Here is a 22,412-nt window from a genome sequence, read left to right as displayed (position 1 = left end):
TGAGAACGACAAAGAACTGACTCTTGATTTAGCTAAGTTAGAATCATTTAGACTAGTTAATAGAATCGATTTTGAAAGATAGGTGGTTAGCATGTTTATTTGGTTTGGGTTGAGGAATAAAAAAAAAAGAAAAGAAGTCCCTAAGGTTCAGTTCAAATTAGCTCTAAGTTAAAAAGAAAAGAGAAAGATCTTGCTTTAGTCTCCTAGAAAGAAAAAAAAAAAATATATATATATATGGGATATATACATATTAGGAGTTCAGCAAAGAAAGAAAAGAAGAAAAAAAGAGATGAAAGAGAGCTAGATGTTTAAAGCTTAGACCTTAGGGATTACAAAAAAAAAAAATAGAGTTAAAATCAAGGTTGTAGGCAGTTTAATTCTATGGGGTTTAAATATAAAAACAAAAAAAGAGAAAGTGAATGAGAAAAGGGTAGATTATCAAGAGTTAAGCTTTGTATGCCCAAATTGTTCTCAATATTAGATAGTTTTCACAACTTTCTAGCATTCCTTCTTTTGAGAGAAAAACACCCAAAGAATTTGTTTGAAACCACCTTACCAAAAAGCCTTACCCTTGAAACCGATTGAGCTTGATTCACCTTCCATTTGCAAGAATTCGCCAAACACTTAATTGAATGTGAAAGAGATGTTCTTTACTTTTTAGTTGGAGGTTAACTAGATCGATGCATGGTAATAAGCATAGAAAAATATTTGTAAGTATGTTGATTGATCTTAGCACCGTTAAACTATCTTTAAGGACTATAGCTTGAATCCTTCGCTTAGTATATAAAGGTTATGAGTCCCCGTTTTTAACCCGCACCCTCCTACTTTCTTGCTAGAGGACTATCATGATTTAAGTTTGGCGGTCTGATAACTCTCTAATTTACATGTTTTTAGCATCCTTTTTTGTCCATATTTTGCATTGTTTATACCCTTACCTTAGCATTTTTAGGTCATTAACTGTAAGAATTCGCATTTAGGCCATTTAGGGTGTTATATTCTTGCATTTGCATACTTTGGATGAAAATAGGTGCTTAAGAGCCTAAAATGGGGAAAAACAAGGACGAATCCGAACATGTACCCGAAGGAGCCGAGTTGGAAGAACAGTCTGAACCCCAACATGACCGAGGAGGATCCGAGAGCAGGAAGAACAACCCGAAGATCTACCCGAGGAGTAACCCGACCTCATCTTCGTGCACCCCATCGAGTAGACCCTCGGGCAGGACTGGGAAGCTAGGTCAAAGGGGTTTCAATATATAAACCCCCCCTCTTCTTCCTCGCAAACGAGCACGCCGCAGACCCTCAAACAGAGAGCGAGAGCTTCTGAGAGAGATCTAGAGCGACTCAAACTTCTTTTCACTTTTGTTAGGATTTATTTAATATCTTTTTGTTATTTCTTTAGATTTCTACCTTGTACTCTTTATCTTCTACTCTATCTTTTAATACAATGCAATTTTCGTTCATCTTTGTTTCTATGTCTTTTGCAATGATTTCCGTGTAGTGTAGTAAAGTTTCTAGGGATGGATAGATGATTTTGTGTTCTTGATCGGTTAGGATGTCTTAGTTTGATTGTTTATGATTTATAAATTCCCTTCTAGATTGGTGTTCTTAATGCTGTTAACAAACAGAGAGGGTGAGATTAGATCTAGGGTGTTTTACCACCGAGACGTGTAGATGAAATGCTTGAATCAACCAATGCTAGAGATTTACTCACTTAGCCTAAGAGATTAGATGAGTAAGGGGTTTATTGACAATAATGAATCGGTTCTTATTGCCCGCTTAGTCATGTTTCTCCAACAAGAGTTGGGTAGGCGAGTGATCAAGAATGATTGTTTCTATCACGAGAGTGTTTTAACAAGATTTTAGAGATTCATTTTCTAGGGAATATTTGCTTGAGGCATGTAAGACATTTGTATTGGTCAAGAACACTTAGGAGTCGATTACCCCATCCTTAGAAGTTTTCGTATTTTAATTGTTTGCATTTATATTCATCACTCGATCCCTTACCTGAACAGGTACACTATCACCTGCTTTGAGTAACCCCTCGAGTTGTTCATACTTTCCTTGTTTACTCGATCACCCCACCCGATCCTGTACTCGAATGCTTGCATCGAGTGCTTAGATCGTGTGGTTTCTTGTTTATATTCTTTTATTTTATTATTTTAGGATTGTTAGACAAAACCCACAATTGCTTGGCTTGACTAGCTTGCTTCTGATTGCATCCTATCTGCTAGCATAAAAACCATTTAGATTGATAACCCTTTGTACTACAACTGCATAGGAAATTGATACCCTGGGTGAAAATCCTGTTATCACTACAATAGCACATAACAATGCTATGAAAAAAAATCATTAAGCGGGAGACTAAAATCACATATTCCGCCAACGTTTGTGCCAAAATATTCACTTAAGCGCCGACACTTAGAAAAAAAAAACATAATATCCTTTCTTTTACATCGTTTTGGAGACGCAAACAAAAAAAATAGGCCGACAAAAAAAAAGAGAACAGCTACCTTCTATTCTCCTCTTCGCTGATCTACTCCTCCGCCGCTGATGAATCATCTCCCCCACCCTCCTCCCCCTCAGTGGCTCAGCCACTTCATCCATCTCCCATTCCTTTGACCCAACTCACCCAAACCCTAAATCGAGCCATATTTTAGGGTTTTCTTTTTGCTTTTCAATTGCAAACTTTTTCTGAAATTTCTTCTCTGTTTGTAGAACTTGTGAAGTATGGGACGGTGCGTATGAGGAGGAGCTTCTGGATTACGAGGAAGAAGACGAGAAGGTCCCAGATTCTGGAAGTTGTAAAATCCACTAACCAATTACTGGGTTTTTGGGATGGGTGTCGATCGACACCAATATCTTCTGGTTCGACCAGTTCGATTTAATTATCGATTTCGACCAGTTTGGTTTAGGAAAAACCATCAAACCAAGATATTTAAGTGTATGGTCGACGAAAAAGGGTTTTGGAAAGTGTTTTTGGTCGTCGTTATCTTGTTTTGTGAGAAAAGAGAGAAAAACATTGTTCTTGAGATTTTGAGTGAGATTGGGAGTTTTGTTGGCTTTTCTTGGGAGATATGAAGCTAGGAAGGAGCTAGACGCTTGCTAGGAGGGATGGATTCGTTGCTGTTGGTCAGAATCTTCCTGCAAAGAGGTGAGTGCATGACCATGGCTTATCTAAGCTAAGACCTCTAGTTTTTCTAAGATTTGGTGCTTATGTGGTTGTTTCTTTGAGTTCTCTGTGGTTATTCGTGGCTGCTATGGCTGGGTTTTGGCTTCTGGGGATGCATGGAGCAGATTGAAGAAGATTGGAGGCGAGATTCGGAGTTTCTGATCAAAGGAAATCGATGCTCGGCATTGGTGTCGGTTGACACCTTTTAGGGTGTCAGTCGACACCAACGCGAGGACGGCTCGATAACTTTGACGAGTATTGATCGACACCATGTGGAGGTGTCTGTTGACACAAACTAGGGCTTTTGACACAAACTAGATTGCTGGTTTCATGTTTTATGATGATTGGTTATTGGATTAGTGTTACACTTTGATATTGCTTATTTATTATTGGATATTTGTTGGTTAATTATATTGTTTCTGTATCCGTGGTTGTGTGTTGTGGTTAGGCGGCTAGTGGGTATAATACCATTAGTTGTGGAGTATTCATTATTATTATTATTATTATTATTATTATTATAAAAAAAAAAACGGGTCGGGTCGTTTCAGAAGTAAAGTTAATGGTGAAGCCGTGAAAAAGTAAGTTTTTGTATTTTCTTAGATCTGTTGTTTTGAGACAGTGGATGTTTAATTCTGATGTTGTTCTGAGATTACTGCTAGTTAGCTGTGATGGTTTCATTATTCGTTTGCAAATTCACTAAGAAACTGATCCAAAACCCCTTTTTATTTCTCTGTGAACCACCGTCTCCGGGGAGCCGCTCCGTCGTCTTCCGTTAATTAGAGTGACCTAGATTAGATTTTGATTTGGGGGAAAATATTTCTCCATAATTTAACGGTTCTTCTTCTTTCTTTTCCTCTTATGTTACGCTGCGACCAGGTGACAGTTGGAATCGCGAATTCAAAATTCAGTTCTAGATAAATCTCTCATTTCGTTTTTTCTTAGTGAAATTGACTCGATTTTGTTTTTGATTTGGTGTATAGTATTCTCTACAATCATGCGGTTTATCCTGAGGAGAGCTTCGTGAAAGTGAAGAAATGTGGATTTCCAATGGTGCTTATTGAAGACGAATTCGTCAAATCATTCATGTCTAATCACACTTCTCAGATCTCCGGTACTGTTTTTCTTTCCTAGCATTTCATAGTTTTGTTAGAGTTTTGTGTGTGAGAATGTGAAGATCTGAGAAGTGGCAGAGAATAGTGTTAGTAATAATGAGCAAAGCCACTAGTGAAGTCTTGGAGAGGTGGAATTTTCGGATTGAGACAAAGGGTCAGTTTTTATTTTTTTTGAGATGTTGTTACACTTTTCACATCTAACTTATATGTCTTCTATGATTAATGCAACCTTATTTATGTGTTCTTCTATCTTGTAATGTTATGTATATTGTCAACTTAACATAAGAGTAGATGATTACATGCCATTGTTTGACTAATTTTGGGTGTATTTTCAGATTGTTGCCTTTATCTTGCAAACGTTCTTTACTGAGCTGGATCATGAGGAAGAAGAAAAATTGTCAAAGACAGTTTAGTTATTCATATGTATTCTAGTGCTGCGTCCTAATCCTGTAATGCATGTGAATGTCTAGAAGAGTCTCTAGCTTCATGGTTTTGTTGATTGTGTCACTTGTAATGTTAGGTTAAGACTTGGTTTGAGACTTGTAATGTATGTAGTATATTGTAGTTGAAATGTTTAAGATGATATATACTGTATTTTGAGGCTTCTATAAAGTTTTGTCTTACATAATGATTTTTTTTGCAAAAGCTGTATATATATAATATATATAAATCATTTATATTGAGCATAATCAGGCTGCCTGAAAAATATATTATAGCAATAATATATAGATACAGTTGACAAAATCATAGTACAAATATTTCGCTACCACTCATTATAATATGGCAAATAAAAAATGCTACTAATAATTTTAATATAGCGATAACATAGCGCTATTATAAAAATACAATTAATAGCATAGGGAAAAAACGCTATTATATATGTCCCGTCTAAGATAGTACCGGCAAAGACAGCATTTACGAAATCGCTATCGAAACTATACTATAACATTTTTCGTGTGCTAAGAATACGCATATTTCTTGTGCTAAGAATACGCATATTTCTTGTGCTAAGAATACGCATATTTCTTGTAGTGTAAAATAAAAACGAACCTGGATTTATCGAAAAGTACAACAAGGATTCTAACAATGTAAAGAAGGAGAAGAAGCTGGTTCACCGGGAATGTAATGGGCAGCGACGGAAGAGGTTCGCCGGAGGTGTAATAGACAGCAATGTTGGGGATTTGCTGAAGACGGCACACAAGCACAAAGGAGTGATTTTTCTCCAAACCTTTAGTCACTAATCGTTATTCTCTCTGAATTAATCACATCGCCAATTGAGAGAGAAAGAAAGAGATTCATCGGTTCACCTTCAATGAAATCTATGAAAACTGAAGAATCAGAAGAGATTCATCGGTTCGTCGAAGGAGAAAAGAGAGAGAGTCGGGAAAAGAAAAGTAGAAAATGAAAAAATTTTTTTTAACTTTTATATTTTAAAAGACATCCAACCAGAAGTTGCCACATACCGTTTCTTTAAGCGTTCTTTTGATGCTCACTTGAGTAACGATTCTCAACAGTTTGAACATTTTTTTATGTTTTTGATTTATTTTTGGGTTAGAAATTCATTGAGCAACCCATTAAGAATTGCCACTAGACATGCTCTAATGTTCTATACTTCTATATAGTAAAAGAAAAAACCAATAAAAGTATCCACATCAGCAGTCAATAGTAAAAAATACCAAAACAATTAGGTCATATAATAATAAATGTATTTAAAACGAAAAAGAATTAGATCTCTGACTACTTCGAATTCGATCGTTACTAGAAACAGCGACCGCGACATTGGTCGTGGAGGAGAGAAGAAGTCAAAGTCACCCGAATCGATTGCGACACGTTCTTCTTCATCAACCTAATTCCAAACTTTTGTCCCGATCGAAACCGTTTCTAATCATTTTCAGGCGTTTAACTGAGTGATCTCGGCGACGATGGAGAGATCGGCGTCGGTGGGTGTTAACGACGGCCGTTTTGGTGGAAACCATTTCTATTCTCCATCTTTCTCTTCGTCTTCTTCCATGAGACATGTCAATTACAGGTTCATATCAATTTAATTTGAATTCTTGTATGGTATCTTGTGCCTTAATCTAGCCTTTTTTTTTTTTAGGGTTTTTGAGTGTGGATACTTTGATTAGAAAGGATTGTTCTTTTTTAACCCTTGGAATGATAATGAAGCAGGGTTTTTTTTTTTAACTGTGTTTTGTTAAAAAAATCTGTATTGAGACAGAACCCTTTTATCTTTGTAAGTGTGTTCTTTGGAAGAGTGATATATTTTTGATGTATAGCTTGAGGAGAGTAATTATCATGTGAATCAGGAATCAGTAATCAATTTGATGTTTATGCTTAGATTAAAAAGCTCTTCTGTTAGTTAGAATAGTTTTGATTTAGGTTAAAAAGATTGTTCATTCGTTTACTTGGGAGTTGGAGGCGAGGAATCATGTGAATCTAAGAATTTTTTTTTTTTTTTTTAAGTTTTTGGTGAAGCATTAGTTGTTGTCTGAACTTAGATCGGTGTTGTGTTTTAAGATAATGAGGAATGGGTTTTAACTTTCTTGCAGTTGCGGATCTTGTGGGTATGAACTGAACTTGAGCTCCACTAATCGAATCACATCAACAATCGGATCAAAATATGGCAAGTCCATGAAGAGTGGAATCATATCCTTCTTCAACATCGACGAGGGTAGATTTAGTCAGGTCGATGAGTTCCAATGCATGCCACACTTCTCCAGATACTCTTGGGGTTTGTTCAGACGTAGAACTAAGCTTCTCTGTCGCAAATGTAATAACTATATCGGCAATGCTTCTCAGGAGAAGGCTCCTCCTGAGTATGCACTTGTAACGCAGAACTCAGATCCGACATCGCCTAGGACTGGTAGTGTTACAAAGTACGATATCAGGATCCGCTCGCTTCAACCCTCTTCTGCTGTCGCGTTAATGTGAGTGCTTCTTGTACTACTGTACTGTATATACGCGCCGATATTATACATCTTCTTCAAAGTATCCAATTTAGATCTTTGGTGAAGTGTTTGTTATTGTCTTGGTACTGTTTTGATAAGCTTGGTTTGGATTTTCAGTTGTATAGTAAAAAGTAAAAACAGTTTACCTTTTGTTTCTGGGAATATTTACTAGCTCAAGTTCGTTCATCATTAGCGTTTACCAATTTTATTTTCAAAAACTGCGTACCAACATCCAGATGATGCATGTATCTGATAGTTAAAATTTTACTTTCAAGTGTAATGTAATGCAAAAAGGTTTTATCAACACGAAGCCAATAGTATCCCTTCATCATTTTGTAATAACATGTCACTTCACTACATTTTTTATGTTAAAAATTCAAATACCTAACAAAGTCTTTGTAGCACAAACTCAGAAATTAACATCATAGAATAGAATCACATGATGTGATTCTAAGGTTGATTCCCAGATGGTCTTCCATGTGCACCGTTATTATTGAGGATTATTAGAACCAGTGCCTCCCTGTGATCCTCCTCCAAACATCTGCATCATTGATCGTAATGCACCTGATATGTCTTCTGGCATTTGCTCTGTGCCTCCGAGATCGATGTTGATATTCCCACCTAAACGAATCTCAGGCTCATCCGAACCATTTCTGTTTCCATCTGCTCCTGCTCCTGCTCCTCCCTCGTTATGAGAATGATTTCCCGGGAATGTGTTTCCCGCCATGTTCATGAACATGCTCATCAAGTCGGGGTTTAAAGGCATTGAGAACTGAGATGGTATTCCCTGTCCTCCTCCCATTCCTGGTTCTTGACCGTGACTTGTGCTTGTATTCTGCTTTTCCAACACCACAAAACTTTAGTTTCTTTAATTTCTCCTCTTATTTCTAATCCATGAGATGATGACTCAAGAGTCAGAGGTGTACCTGACCGCGTCTCTGTCGTTGCTGTTCTTCTCTTAGTTTTTGTTCAGCCACCTGTGTTTCGCAACATGTCAATATCAGATTCTCATGTAAATCACAGAATGACCATATTATAACAGAGAAATGTATAAAAATAATAACCGACCCTGATATTTTCTTTCACAGATTCGTTATGCGGATCCAACTGCAAAGCTGCCATCAGTGTAATGAAAAATGTTACACAGAATAAATGCTAAGCTAACTCGGAGAAGCAAAGTTCTAGCCCTTTTCTACAGCAATCGATCCTATGAAAGGAATATGCTAATAAATTCTAAGAACACATAAATACCTTTCTTAAACCCTTTCTCGATGGCATCAGCATACTTTCCCTGAGCATAATATGCTAACCCAAGACGACTGTACGCCTTACTATAATTTGGATCAATCTCAATGGATTTAAGACAGTCCTTAATTGCTTCTGAGCACCTGTTGATCTGGGTATATGCAGCAGCCNTAATATATATAAATCATTTATATTGAGCATAATCAGGCTGCCTGAAAAATATATTATAGCAATAATATATAGATACAGTTGACAAAATCATAGTACAAATATTTCGCTACCACTCATTATAATATGGCAAATAAAAAATGCTACTAATAATTTTAATATAGCGATAACATAGCGCTATTATAAAAATACAATTAATAGCATAGGGAAAAAACGCTATTATATATGTCCCGTCTAAGATAGTACCGGCAAAGACAGCATTTACGAAATCGCTATCGAAACTATACTATAACATTTTTCGTGTGCTAAGAATACGCATATTTCTTGTGCTAAGAATACGCATATTTCTTGTGCTAAGAATACGCATATTTCTTGTAGTGTAAAATAAAAACGAACCTGGATTTATCGAAAAGTACAACAAGGATTCTAACAATGTAAAGAAGGAGAAGAAGCTGGTTCACCGGGAATGTAATGGGCAGCGACGGAAGAGGTTCGCCGGAGGTGTAATAGACAGCAATGTTGGGGATTTGCTGAAGACGGCACACAAGCACAAAGGAGTGATTTTTCTCCAAACCTTTAGTCACTAATCGTTATTCTCTCTGAATTAATCACATCGCCAATTGAGAGAGAAAGAAAGAGATTCATCGGTTCACCTTCAATGAAATCTATGAAAACTGAAGAATCAGAAGAGATTCATCGGTTCGTCGAAGGAGAAAAGAGAGAGAGTCGGGAAAAGAAAAGTAGAAAATGAAAAAATTTTTTTTAACTTTTATATTTTAAAAGACATCCAACCAGAAGTTGCCACATACCGTTTCTTTAAGCGTTCTTTTGATGCTCACTTGAGTAACGATTCTCAACAGTTTGAACATTTTTTTATGTTTTTGATTTATTTTTGGGTTAGAAATTCATTGAGCAACCCATTAAGAATTGCCACTAGACATGCTCTAATGTTCTATACTTCTATATAGTAAAAGAAAAAACCAATAAAAGTATCCACATCAGCAGTCAATAGTAAAAAATACCAAAACAATTAGGTCATATAATAATAAATGTATTTAAAACGAAAAAGAATTAGATCTCTGACTACTTCGAATTCGATCGTTACTAGAAACAGCGACCGCGACATTGGTCGTGGAGGAGAGAAGAAGTCAAAGTCACCCGAATCGATTGCGACACGTTCTTCTTCATCAACCTAATTCCAAACTTTTGTCCCGATCGAAACCGTTTCTAATCATTTTCAGGCGTTTAACTGAGTGATCTCGGCGACGATGGAGAGATCGGCGTCGGTGGGTGTTAACGACGGCCGTTTTGGTGGAAACCATTTCTATTCTCCATCTTTCTCTTCGTCTTCTTCCATGAGACATGTCAATTACAGGTTCATATCAATTTAATTTGAATTCTTGTATGGTATCTTGTGCCTTAATCTAGCCTTTTTTTTTTTTAGGGTTTTTGAGTGTGGATACTTTGATTAGAAAGGATTGTTCTTTTTTAACCCTTGGAATGATAATGAAGCAGGGTTTTTTTTTTTAACTGTGTTTTGTTAAAAAAATCTGTATTGAGACAGAACCCTTTTATCTTTGTAAGTGTGTTCTTTGGAAGAGTGATATATTTTTGATGTATAGCTTGAGGAGAGTAATTATCATGTGAATCAGGAATCAGTAATCAATTTGATGTTTATGCTTAGATTAAAAAGCTCTTCTGTTAGTTAGAATAGTTTTGATTTAGGTTAAAAAGATTGTTCATTCGTTTACTTGGGAGTTGGAGGCGAGGAATCATGTGAATCTAAGAATTTTTTTTTTTTTTTTTAAGTTTTTGGTGAAGCATTAGTTGTTGTCTGAACTTAGATCGGTGTTGTGTTTTAAGATAATGAGGAATGGGTTTTAACTTTCTTGCAGTTGCGGATCTTGTGGGTATGAACTGAACTTGAGCTCCACTAATCGAATCACATCAACAATCGGATCAAAATATGGCAAGTCCATGAAGAGTGGAATCATATCCTTCTTCAACATCGACGAGGGTAGATTTAGTCAGGTCGATGAGTTCCAATGCATGCCACACTTCTCCAGATACTCTTGGGGTTTGTTCAGACGTAGAACTAAGCTTCTCTGTCGCAAATGTAATAACTATATCGGCAATGCTTCTCAGGAGAAGGCTCCTCCTGAGTATGCACTTGTAACGCAGAACTCAGATCCGACATCGCCTAGGACTGGTAGTGTTACAAAGTACGATATCAGGATCCGCTCGCTTCAACCCTCTTCTGCTGTCGCGTTAATGTGAGTGCTTCTTGTACTACTGTACTGTATATACGCGCCGATATTATACATCTTCTTCAAAGTATCCAATTTAGATCTTTGGTGAAGTGTTTGTTATTGTCTTGGTACTGTTTTGATAAGCTTGGTTTGGATTTTCAGTTGTATAGTAAAAAGTAAAAACAGTTTACCTTTTGTTTCTGGGAATATTTACTAGCTCAAGTTCGTTCATCATTAGCGTTTACCAATTTTATTTTCAAAAACTGCGTACCAACATCCAGATGATGCATGTATCTGATAGTTAAAATTTTACTTTCAAGTGTAATGTAATGCAAAAAGGTTTTATCAACACGAAGCCAATAGTATCCCTTCATCATTTTGTAATAACATGTCACTTCACTACATTTTTTATGTTAAAAATTCAAATACCTAACAAAGTCTTTGTAGCACAAACTCAGAAATTAACATCATAGAATAGAATCACATGATGTGATTCTAAGGTTGATTCCCAGATGGTCTTCCATGTGCACCGTTATTATTGAGGATTATTAGAACCAGTGCCTCCCTGTGATCCTCCTCCAAACATCTGCATCATTGATCGTAATGCACCTGATATGTCTTCTGGCATTTGCTCTGTGCCTCCGAGATCGATGTTGATATTCCCACCTAAACGAATCTCAGGCTCATCCGAACCATTTCTGTTTCCATCTGCTCCTGCTCCTGCTCCTCCCTCGTTATGAGAATGATTTCCCGGGAATGTGTTTCCCGCCATGTTCATGAACATGCTCATCAAGTCGGGGTTTAAAGGCATTGAGAACTGAGATGGTATTCCCTGTCCTCCTCCCATTCCTGGTTCTTGACCGTGACTTGTGCTTGTATTCTGCTTTTCCAACACCACAAAACTTTAGTTTCTTTAATTTCTCCTCTTATTTCTAATCCATGAGATGATGACTCAAGAGTCAGAGGTGTACCTGACCGCGTCTCTGTCGTTGCTGTTCTTCTCTTAGTTTTTGTTCAGCCACCTGTGTTTCGCAACATGTCAATATCAGATTCTCATGTAAATCACAGAATGACCATATTATAACAGAGAAATGTATAAAAATAATAACCGACCCTGATATTTTCTTTCACAGATTCGTTATGCGGATCCAACTGCAAAGCTGCCATCAGTGTAATGAAAAATGTTACACAGAATAAATGCTAAGCTAACTCGGAGAAGCAAAGTTCTAGCCCTTTTCTACAGCAATCGATCCTATGAAAGGAATATGCTAATAAATTCTAAGAACACATAAATACCTTTCTTAAACCCTTTCTCGATGGCATCAGCATACTTTCCCTGAGCATAATATGCTAACCCAAGACGACTGTACGCCTTACTATAATTTGGATCAATCTCAATGGATTTAAGACAGTCCTTAATTGCTTCTGAGCACCTGTTGATCTGGGTATATGCAGCAGCCCTGATAAATGATTTTTTAATTAGTTAAACAGATCATTGGACAACGGAAAAAATTATCTAAGCACATCAAAATCAGATTTATGCAGGAAGCACCCCACCAAAGAGCTAGAATTTAAAACTAAAGTTAACGAGTGATCACACACCTGTTGCAGTAGAAAACAGCGTTCTTATCCGTCAGTGCAATTGCAAAAGAATACAGTTCGACTGCCTCCAGATAAAGATTAGACTGCATAGCCTTGTTACCTGAGAAGCAGCAAATGTCACATAGAAGTGACAAGGACCCAAAGATAGACCCTTCATCGATCTCATTCTAACATATGCTTTTGGGAACAACTAAAGACTCAGAAAAAGGTTCCCATGATTCCAAGAAAATTGGACATATTGTTAAAAGCAGACACGTTAAAAAAATTCTTAGTCATCATATCTCAGTATGACAAGTATATTATATATTAACAAGATAACACAAGCAATCACAAGTACCTTGGCACTTGAGTGTTTCTGCCAAGCTTTTCACATCAAAGGTCTGGCATCCAGACTTCTCCATTTCCTGATATGCAGATACTAAAATTATCACCAAACAAATTATCAAGTAGTACTAAACCTTCAATGAAGTCAAACAACGAAATCAAACCTACATTTACAGCATCATGAAATATTGTTGTAGCTTTTTCCAGCTGAGCAGGATCATCATCACCCTCAGGTGTATTCCTGAAATACCGTACTTTCTCAAGCGCACCAAAGAGTTGGCCAAAGAGTTCATCTCTAGAAGTCCCTACAGGTAGCATAATCAACAATATAAATAAGAACTACCCCCATTATACTATCCAGCACTCACATTGGTCCAACGAACATAAAAGAAACAATTACTTACCAGTAAAAATAGGCTCTTTACTCGTATCAACGGAGACATTAGAACCCATAAAGTCAGAACCTGAGGAGGAACTAGGATCCTGAGTAGCAGGTGGCGGACCTGGGGGTGGTGGTGGTGGCCATGATGATGATGGTGGTGGTGGTGGTATGTTTTCTAGAGGTTCACTTTGGTCCAATGAAGTGAACAAATTGACAAGTGAAACAGGTTTCAAACGATCATCTCTCGAAGAATCTGAATTCACTTTAAACGCTTCACCTAAACATTCTCTAGCAACCTCAAGCCCTTCCTCATCAACACCTGGAGCAACCTCAACTACAAAGAACAACAAAATACATAGACGATTAAAACCCTAAATATCACGAAACCAACCATTTGTTCTATCTCTAAATCAAACCCTGATACGATTAGTGAAATCGATTTACGCAATTCGTAGAAAGTGACTGGTGGTTCTTACCGGAATCAAGAAAATCAAAGAATGAAAGGACAATTTTCCGGCAGATAGGTGAGTCCGTCGTAAGTTTCGCCATTGGAGAAAGAGAGAGAGAGAGGGAGAAGTTTCTTCCTTCTTCTTCTCTGCGTTTTTAGAGTGTTGTCGAAGGAGCCAATTGAAAATCTTGTTTGGAAACAGGGTTATCATTGTTTATACTATGTAACCCGGTTTAGGCTATTCCCGGTTTGGAAACAGAGGTTATGCTAGTGCAGTTATCCAATAACTGCTTCATTATATTCTCTCTTAATGATCACAGTATTTATAAAATTAAAGAAATCCTTGATTTTCACTACCAAAAAAGGAAACCCTTGATTCTTTTTCGTATATGCTATAGATTGAATTTTTAAAATAAATAAATGTAAATCTATACTATTTATCAGAAGAAAAATGCAATGAATTAATGATTTGAGTTTTATTAATTTACTTAGAAAGGCCATATAAATTAATAAAAATCTTCTTATAATTAAAAAAGTACAAAATAAGATATTGTATGTTATTAGTTATTACGAAAATTTTCACCGGAAAAATTTAGTCATTTAATTGAAATTAAAAAGGGTAACTTTAATCAACTTTACATGATTGGAGTTGTAATGTACAATGAGCAGTGGTTAAAGAGTGGAATTCAATTGACCGAGAAAGAAGTGGTTACCATTCAGCAGATGCTTGCTCGAATTGAATTGCAAAATAATCTTCAGAGAGGTAAGTTCTATTCATTATATCTTTTGATCAATTGTGAATTTGAGTAGTACTTGTTAACGTTTGTGTTTTTTGATTGTTTTCGGAGTTTGAGTCTCAACAAGTCTCAAGTGTTAACTTATTTCTTGTCTTGTTAAACTTTTTTAGTTTTTTTTTTGTCAATATTGGGGCACAACTGGTCGACCCATTAATCAAATCTTTACATTCGTAGAGAGTGAGACTTGATTCTTGATGTGATAGTGCCTACTCTCAGTGGACTTATCATTTGCCACAAACTTCTTTAGTTCTTTTGAGATTTAAATCTTGTCATGATAAATTGCTTTATGTAAATACTTTTTGAATCTATTTAAAATTTTGAATCAAGTCTCCGCAACTGATTTCTTCCTAATCGGTTTACACATGTTCTTCACTATTCAACATTTGGACTGACTAAGAGAGGAGAATGATTGGAAATTGGAAATCATCTTTGTTTTTGAAAGTTTGGAATTGATTTTGGTAATGTCATTTATCTGTTTTTTTTCAGTTTCCAGTCCGTATATTTGGAACTTGTTTCTGCTCGAATATGTTGTCTTGTTGTGTTGTTTCAAACTTTGAATACTTAATGTTTAATATATGAATTTGAACTTTTGCATAGTTTAGTTTTAAAGTTTCGTTAGATCTTGATGTAAGTTATGTCGGATTTGTTTGGTTAGTTTGGATTTTACGGTGCAATTAGATATGCACCCGCGGTTTGCTCCAACAATAACCCTCAAAAAAATCTTTAAAAACTAATTAATTTGCAATATATTCTTTAATATTTCCAAAATTCACTAATAATGATAGAAACTCATAAATAAATCTATAACATATATTTTCTATATTATACAACATACAATATTCTTTATTTATTATACAACACACATTATTACATAATAAAAGTTACATGATAATATAAATTACATATGTAACGATTAAAAATTTCATATAAATATAAATATAAAACACAATAAAAAATTATATCAAACAATATTAAAAAATACAATACCTTATATGATAAAACAATATAATATGTAATTTTCAAAAAACATAAAAGAAAATTACATGTAAAAGTATAAAATTACTCAATATAACTATTTTCATAGTGCTCCCATATATAATAAATTATTGCATTTGTGTTGTAAAAAAAAATATTTTGTAAATGGTATATCCTTTATATATCAATAATGTTAATTTTAATTTAGTGTGTTTGAATTTATATAGATATATTTATAACAATTGAATTTGACAAAATTATTTGTAAGATATATATATATATATATTATAAGGACTAAAATGAAATTTGTAAAAACATTTGAGGGTCTCAATAGTGCACCCTCAAATTTGAAGACTCACTATTCAAACCCTAAAAATTTGAAGGTTTAAGGGTCTGTTGGAATTCAAAAACCCTACAAATTTGAAGGTTTGAGGGTTTGTTGGAGATTCTCTTAATAATTTAGTGTTTTCTTAATAGTATATGTATTGTTGTACATATTAAATATATTGTATACTAATATATAACTAGGTTCGGACCCGCACGTACGTGCGGAGTTGTTTTCAAAAACTAAGTTTGCGATCTAGTTTGCAATGTATTATGTTGTAAGCGTATTTTTATGAATATTATTAATATTCATAATCCAAACTCGTCGATTTGTTTCTAAATCGGTATAGAGAAAAAAATGATCTGATTGTTTTTATTATTATTAGTGGCATAAAAAAATTAGTAAGAGAAAGGTGATATGTTTAAAGTTTAAACCCGTCTTTTCCCTTCCTGTGGACTATCAAAACGTCTCGTCCCAAATTGGAACTAATCGAAAATCCATCCCAAATCAAAACTAACAGAAAACCTATCCGAGACCGGAACTAACAAAAAACCTCTGCGAGACCGGAATTACCAAAAAACCCGTCTCGTGAACTATCACACCAGATAAAAGCTGCCAAAATGATTAAAACTTATCAAATCGGATGACTTAAATGTGTGGCCCTACAAATCTATCTTGTTAGGCCTGCCTTATAATAGTTTTGATATTTTTTACCGTAGGAAATCCGTCCCGCGAAACTCATAAGAGAAGTGTGTCTTTTTTTTTTAAAGGCAAATCAATTTATTATATCATAAGAAATGGTACATAATTCATACAACCATTCATACAACTCATAAGAAGTGTGTCTCATTCTATCTTTATTGCTTTGATAAATAAGTAAATAAATAAATATATATACATATATCATTTTGAATTTTTGAAAATAAGATATGTATCTTAATATATCGTAGACACTTTAGGTTATGAAAATATATGAAAAATTATAAAATACATAAAAGTTATATATAAAAGTTTAATAGTAAAAATGGAATGGATTAATTACTCAATAATTGTTTGAACCTTAATTTAAATCACAAATTACGAAACTTATTTATGTTGGCCTGTTTTGTATATTGGCCCAAAAGCGTTTTTCGTGTTAAGTGACTAAACGTCACGTCATTTCCTTCTACTAATATTTTTTTCTTCGTTAATCACGGAGTCACGATGGTCAATTCTCACTCTCTTCACCATCTCAATTCTCATCGACTTCTCCTCTGTCAAACCTCTCGGCGGCTCACCTTCTCTGTCCTCAACGACCGCATCCTCTTCTCCTCACCATTATAAATCCACCACGACACATACCATTATTGTCGCCGCCATCTCAGGAATCTCCTCCGTCACCGATTCGAGATCCGATGCATTCCTGGTGGGAATCAGTCCCCAAGAAACAATCTCGTATGGTCTCTCCTCTCCGGCGACTTCACTTTGGAAGATGGCCAAGTTACCCTTGCCTCATCTCTAGAGAATTTAAATCGACATGCACTATACTTAGCTTCTTATCGCGCTGCTTACTCCTTTAAGCCGATTTCTCTTTGCAATCCAGCTTCAGGTTCTTGATCTGATCTGCTTTGTCGATGGCTATATGAAACTGACCTATCTTTTGATCCACCGCTTCATCTTGTCGTCCTCTAGCATGTGTACAATATTTGGAGGCCTCTGATCCTTCAATTACAAAAAAAAATAAAGCAAGGTAAATTGTCTTTCAGTTTTTCTACTCCGAAACATTGATGTGTTTCTATATAATTAATTGAACACATGTCCAATCCCCAATAGTTATATCGTCAATTGCCTTGAGTTTTAATGGAATTGATGGAGTGCAAAATGACATAATAACGTTAGACTCTTCGAATTGACTTCATTTTTAAAATTTTAAAAGTTGTCATAAGATCTTATTTTAATGGTTGTTATTAGTTAAAATAGCTCTGACTTAAGTAATAATATTCGGATTGTTGTTTTGTCTATATGTTGTATAAAAGATTTTACATTGAAGCTACACCTGATAATCGACTTGATATTAGTTCTAATGCATGATTAGATGACTATAGACACACAATAATGTATAGATAGTATTCAGCAGTTACTCAATATCTATTCAAAACCTTTTTACCTTGCTTGCTATTAATAGATGGAGGACTAAATTGTGTAGAGATTCCATGAGTTTGTCTTTGTTTAGTCGGATTACTGGATGAGCAAGCACGAAGCTAACATCACTTGATTCTTGTAAAGATGTTAAGCTGGATTAACAGCAGATCCTGCTTCATTATATCAACAAATGTGTGTTACTTATATGATTACAATATAGATCTAATAACTTGGTAATGCCATAACTAACTATCACCTTATTTGTTGTTTAAGGAAGATCGCATTGTTTTCAGTTCCTTGTAATCGCTTTCTCTTGATCAATGGTGCTTCTCGACCATGTTTGGCAAGACCAGGTATGTTTGTAACATCCTTCAAAACCGTTCTTTTTGGCAAGTTTGATTCTGTTGTAGATCATATAAGATACAAACAAATAAGAAAACAATAATTTAGTCCCTCCCATCTATGTTGTACCTTGTACACTATCATCGATTTCACCTTACCGTTTTGAAAGGCTTGATGTTAGCGAGCTTTCTTCACCCACGATTAGCAGCCTTGATGACAAAATTAGCTGATAGATCTAAAATATTGAGTATTAAGCTTGTTCATCGGTTTGTATTTATATGACTAATAGAGACGTTTTCGGGAAATGATAAATTCTAGAATATGCTTATTAGATATTAGTGATAAGATACGTTAATTATTTTCTTTACTAAAGATCCGGGATAGTTGCTAAAAGTTAAAGAATACGAATATTTAGTTTTGATTTTAGAAGGTTAATATAATTTAGTAATATTATATCAAAGACTTTCAGTTAATATTTTGACTTTATTTTCGGTTTGATCTGATATGAGAGAGGATGATCAGGGATTGCATTAAAATAGGTTCCGATTTTATTTGATATAATTGATATTATTAATGTTAAGGTGTAGAAATCGGTATTGTTAAGATTGGCTGATCTTTATCATATTAAATGACGAAAAGAAATGGTAATTATTTAAAATGCTGCCGTTTATTACGTATGGTAAGTTGTCTAAACTGTTTTGTATATAATCGCTAATTAATTAGTAACAGAACTTATATGGTAGGTATTGAATATTATGCCGTTTGGATTTTGATTTCTCCTACAGGTTTAAGAAGAAGAGAGTGTTTGGATACATCTAATATATCTAAGATCCGAATAAGGTTATGGCCAAACACTTAGGATCCGCTTCCCATCTACACATTTGATTACCTATTTGCCCTTAATTTGTTTTTTTTGTTCTTTCTTTCTTTGGCCGTAAGGGTATTATATGGCATTTTTGACAAAGTTTTTTTTTTCTTCTTTTGTACTCCCGAATTGATAGTAAAGATGTAAACATATACTAAACTAATAGCAATAACTTTGGAGTAGGTTAGTATTATTATAATACACCGCCGGTATATCGCGGATATTATGTTTTCTATTATTTTGTATATGATATTTTGTTATACATTAGATATTAGTGTCTAGAGTAGTTATTTTGTCGTTCAGTGTTGTAGTCAAGTTCAGAGTACATATTATATAGGGCTAGACAAAAAACCGTACCCAAAAATCCTGAAAGACTTTAGTGATATTTGAGAAAACTTTACTTTTTTGGATAATTACAATATTGATTTACATTTGCCTTATATAGATCTTATGGAACAATCTAAAACATGACAACAATGGTATAGCTGTCATTGTATAGCTGTCATGGTGAGTCATCAGATAGAGATTGCAGAGCATTGAACCTATTCTCATGGAGGACCGTTGTCTTCGTCGTCTTCTCCGTACTCTGCTTTTGAGCTGGCATTGTGTTCTTCTTATCTAGACCAGCTTTGGTTGTTGTTGGGCTTGTTGAGTCCATTAGTCTTTCCACATTTGATCCCGCTGTGTTGCTTACACTCCCCCGCAAACTTTGAGTGGGGGGAAGACACACGCCAAGATTGGACCTCAACTGGACGAAGGACTTCTTAGGCAAAGACTTTGTAAACAGGTCTTCCACATAGATGTGATGTGTTTCAATGAGACCAAGTGCAACACATTCCCTAATATAGTGATAATCTGTGTCGAAATGCTTTGTTCTGTTGTGAAGAGCCGGATTTGCTGTCAGGTAAACGGCAGAGAGATTGTCACAGTAGACTTGTGTAGGTTCATATTATGAAAACCAAGTGATCTCCCTTGTTGTAGCTGTAAGCGCTCGATACTCTGCTTCTGTTGAGGAGTTGGAAACCGTTGGGTACCTTTTTGCTGACCAAGATATAATGTTTGTACCTAGTAGAAAACATAAGCCACCAGTAGATCTTCTAGTTTGCTTACAGCCTGCATAATCACTGTCACAATATGCAGATAAAGAGAAGCTGTTGTTCTTCTAGATTGGTAGCCCCATGTGAAGTGTTCCTTTTAGATACCTTAGTATTCGTTTTAGAAGACCAAAGTCAGAGTTGGTTGGAGAGTGCATTCTCTGACAAACAAAGTTGACTGCAAACTGTATATCTGGTCTTGTAATGGTCAAGTACTGTAATTTCCCAGCAAGGCTTCAAAAGTAGGTTGGTTCACAGAATGGCTCAAAGTCGCGCTTGTCCAGCTGTTCAGGGAGTGGAGTTGGCATAGGGTTGCAGTCACTCATAGCAGCTTGATGAAGAATGTCAGAAGCATAGTCTGTCTGATGGAGGAAGAGCCCATTAGAGTATGACTCTATCTCTATACCCAAGAAGTATTTTAGAGGACCAAGGTTTTTAATTGAGAAACGAGTGTTGAGAGCCTGCAATAGATCGTCAAGAAGAGCCTGATCACTACCAGTAAGTAGAATGTCGTCAACGTAAAGAAGCAGAACTAGCATCTTGTCATCCAGTCGACAAACAAATAAAGATGGATCAGCAGTAATGCAGTCAAACTTGTACTCAAGAAGGAAATTGCTGAAAGTGTCGAACCAGGCTCTCGGAGCTTGCTTTAGTCCGTAGAGAGCTTTGGTGAGACAACAAACATGATTTGGTTTGTTTTCATCAACAAAACCAGAGGGTTGATACATGTACACCGGTTCTTGTAATTCACCATGTAAGAACGCATTTGAGACATCTAATTGCTTGATTGGCCAATCTCTTGCAGTTGATACATCAAGAACTAGCCAAATTGTTGCTGTTCGAACCACATGGCTGAACGTCTCTAGGTAGTCGACCCCTTCTTCCTGACCAAACCCCTTTGCAACAAGACGGGCCTTGAGCTTATCGAGTGTGCCATCTGGATTAAGCTTAGTCTTGAACACCCATTTGGAGTCTAATATGTTCATATCTTCAGTTGAAGGAACCAAGTACCAGGTGCATAACAAATTAATTCTCCTTACCTCTTCTAGAACAGCTGCATTCCAACTAGGATGCTTCATTGCTGACACAATTGTTGTTGGTTCATTAGTGGTGAACTTAGAGGCAATGAGCGCATATCTAGCATTAGGCTTCTGAATTCGAAACATGCACTTTTATGTGGATGAATGATGATAGAGATGATCAATGAACAGGTGGATGCAAGGTGTTTCAATTACCTTTATGTAGTTGTAGCATAAAGGATGTCAAACCATAATGAGTGTGATGCAAGCAATCAGGATGTGAACACTTATCTAAGTTAAGCCAAATATGATGAAGGTTTATAACTAGCAACCTAATGACAATAATGATATGCATAATGTAAAACTACTAAGACAAGATACTAAATGCAAAGTAAACAATGTAAACAAGGTAGTAATGATACTAAACAAGAACATGTTCTACACTAATGCAAGGCAAATAATGAAACAGGATTGAACATGTATGAATGCAATGAAACAGGAATGAAACTAGAATGAAACAGCAAATGAAACAGAAAGTTGCAGAACATAAACAACAAACTCTGGAACGAGCTCGAGCAAGCACTCGATCGGATGCTCGATCGAGTGACTTAGTACGAAGAACAGAAACATAGTCAACAATTAAAACAAAGCAAAACGAAAGCAAATCAAACAGCAAGCGATTAACAATATTTAAACAAGGAAATCAATAGACAAAGAAAGGTCCTAAGGATGGATTTATGGACTGGACTCAAGCTAAGGTTATCTAAACTGGTCAACAAACCTCAATCAACAATGAACTATCTCTAGACAATGATCTTCTAATACTTGCTAATCCATTCTCATGATAATAACAATCAAGCTTAGATACTCCTAGACCTAGTTCTCACTAGCTAAGAACATATAAAAGCATGCAATAAACAACCAAATCATTAATGTCAAAAATCACCTTACACAACCAATCTCTTGGGATAAGCATGATAATCTCTAGCATTAGCCTTATATAACAACTTAGACATTGGTGTGATGCTAAGAAGCTTAAGATCTATTCTTACCCTCTCAGTATAAGAACAGCATAGAGAACATCTAATCTAGAAGAGATCTATAAACAAGCAAGCTTGACCAATCTAAACAACCATAACCCTTATCCAGCCTAATCCATCCTTAAGATCTCTACACACTACTCACAATCACTAAACATGATGAACAAAATCATAAACCCAAAAATCA

At 35.6% G+C, this 22,412-nt stretch overlaps 4 protein-coding genes and 1 long non-coding RNA gene across 5 annotated transcripts; 3 read left to right on the top strand and 2 right to left on the bottom strand.

The window, feature by feature from the left end:
* LOC104720229 lies at positions 3,780 to 4,875 on the top strand. The gene is made up of 3 exons (XR_756731.2): positions 3,780 to 4,045; positions 4,150 to 4,435; positions 4,617 to 4,875. It is a non-coding gene; the product is annotated as an uncharacterized LOC104720229 (long non-coding RNA).
* Positions 6,013 to 7,432, top strand: LOC104720220 (uncharacterized protein At4g08330, chloroplastic). The gene is made up of 2 exons (XM_010438168.2): positions 6,013 to 6,310; positions 6,831 to 7,432. Exons 1-2 carry the CDS (start codon positions 6,204 to 6,206, stop codon positions 7,210 to 7,212), a joined length of 489 nt encoding a protein of 162 aa, XP_010436470.1. The 5' UTR covers positions 6,013 to 6,203; the 3' UTR covers positions 7,213 to 7,432.
* Positions 7,507 to 8,638, bottom strand: LOC104720210. Its single transcript, XM_010438159.1, has 4 exons — positions 8,481 to 8,638; positions 8,298 to 8,344; positions 8,156 to 8,206; positions 7,507 to 8,064 (listed from the first exon to the last, which is right to left on the bottom strand). Exon 4 carries the CDS (start codon positions 8,029 to 8,031, stop codon positions 7,720 to 7,722), a length of 312 nt encoding a protein of 103 aa, XP_010436461.1. The 5' UTR covers positions 8,032 to 8,064; positions 8,156 to 8,206; positions 8,298 to 8,344; positions 8,481 to 8,638; the 3' UTR covers positions 7,507 to 7,719.
* Positions 9,720 to 11,139, top strand: LOC104720203 (uncharacterized protein At4g08330, chloroplastic). The gene is made up of 2 exons (XM_010438152.2): positions 9,720 to 10,017; positions 10,538 to 11,139. Exons 1-2 carry the CDS (start codon positions 9,911 to 9,913, stop codon positions 10,917 to 10,919), a joined length of 489 nt encoding a protein of 162 aa, XP_010436454.1. The 5' UTR covers positions 9,720 to 9,910; the 3' UTR covers positions 10,920 to 11,139.
* Positions 11,217 to 13,826, bottom strand: LOC104720192 (small glutamine-rich tetratricopeptide repeat-containing protein). Its single transcript, XM_010438145.2, has 9 exons — positions 13,676 to 13,826; positions 13,222 to 13,533; positions 12,986 to 13,122; positions 12,831 to 12,897; positions 12,494 to 12,593; positions 12,188 to 12,351; positions 12,005 to 12,051; positions 11,863 to 11,913; positions 11,217 to 11,771 (listed from the first exon to the last, which is right to left on the bottom strand). Exons 1-9 carry the CDS (start codon positions 13,746 to 13,748, stop codon positions 11,427 to 11,429), a joined length of 1,296 nt encoding a protein of 431 aa, XP_010436447.1. The 5' UTR covers positions 13,749 to 13,826; the 3' UTR covers positions 11,217 to 11,426.

Source organism: Camelina sativa, chromosome 2, assembly GCF_000633955.1.
Source record: "Camelina sativa cultivar DH55 chromosome 2, Cs, whole genome shotgun sequence".
Lineage (NCBI taxonomy): Eukaryota > Viridiplantae > Streptophyta > Magnoliopsida > Brassicales > Brassicaceae > Camelina > Camelina sativa.
The sequence above is the reverse complement of the archived record's forward strand: the minus strand, read 5'-3'. Positions and strand labels throughout refer to the sequence as shown.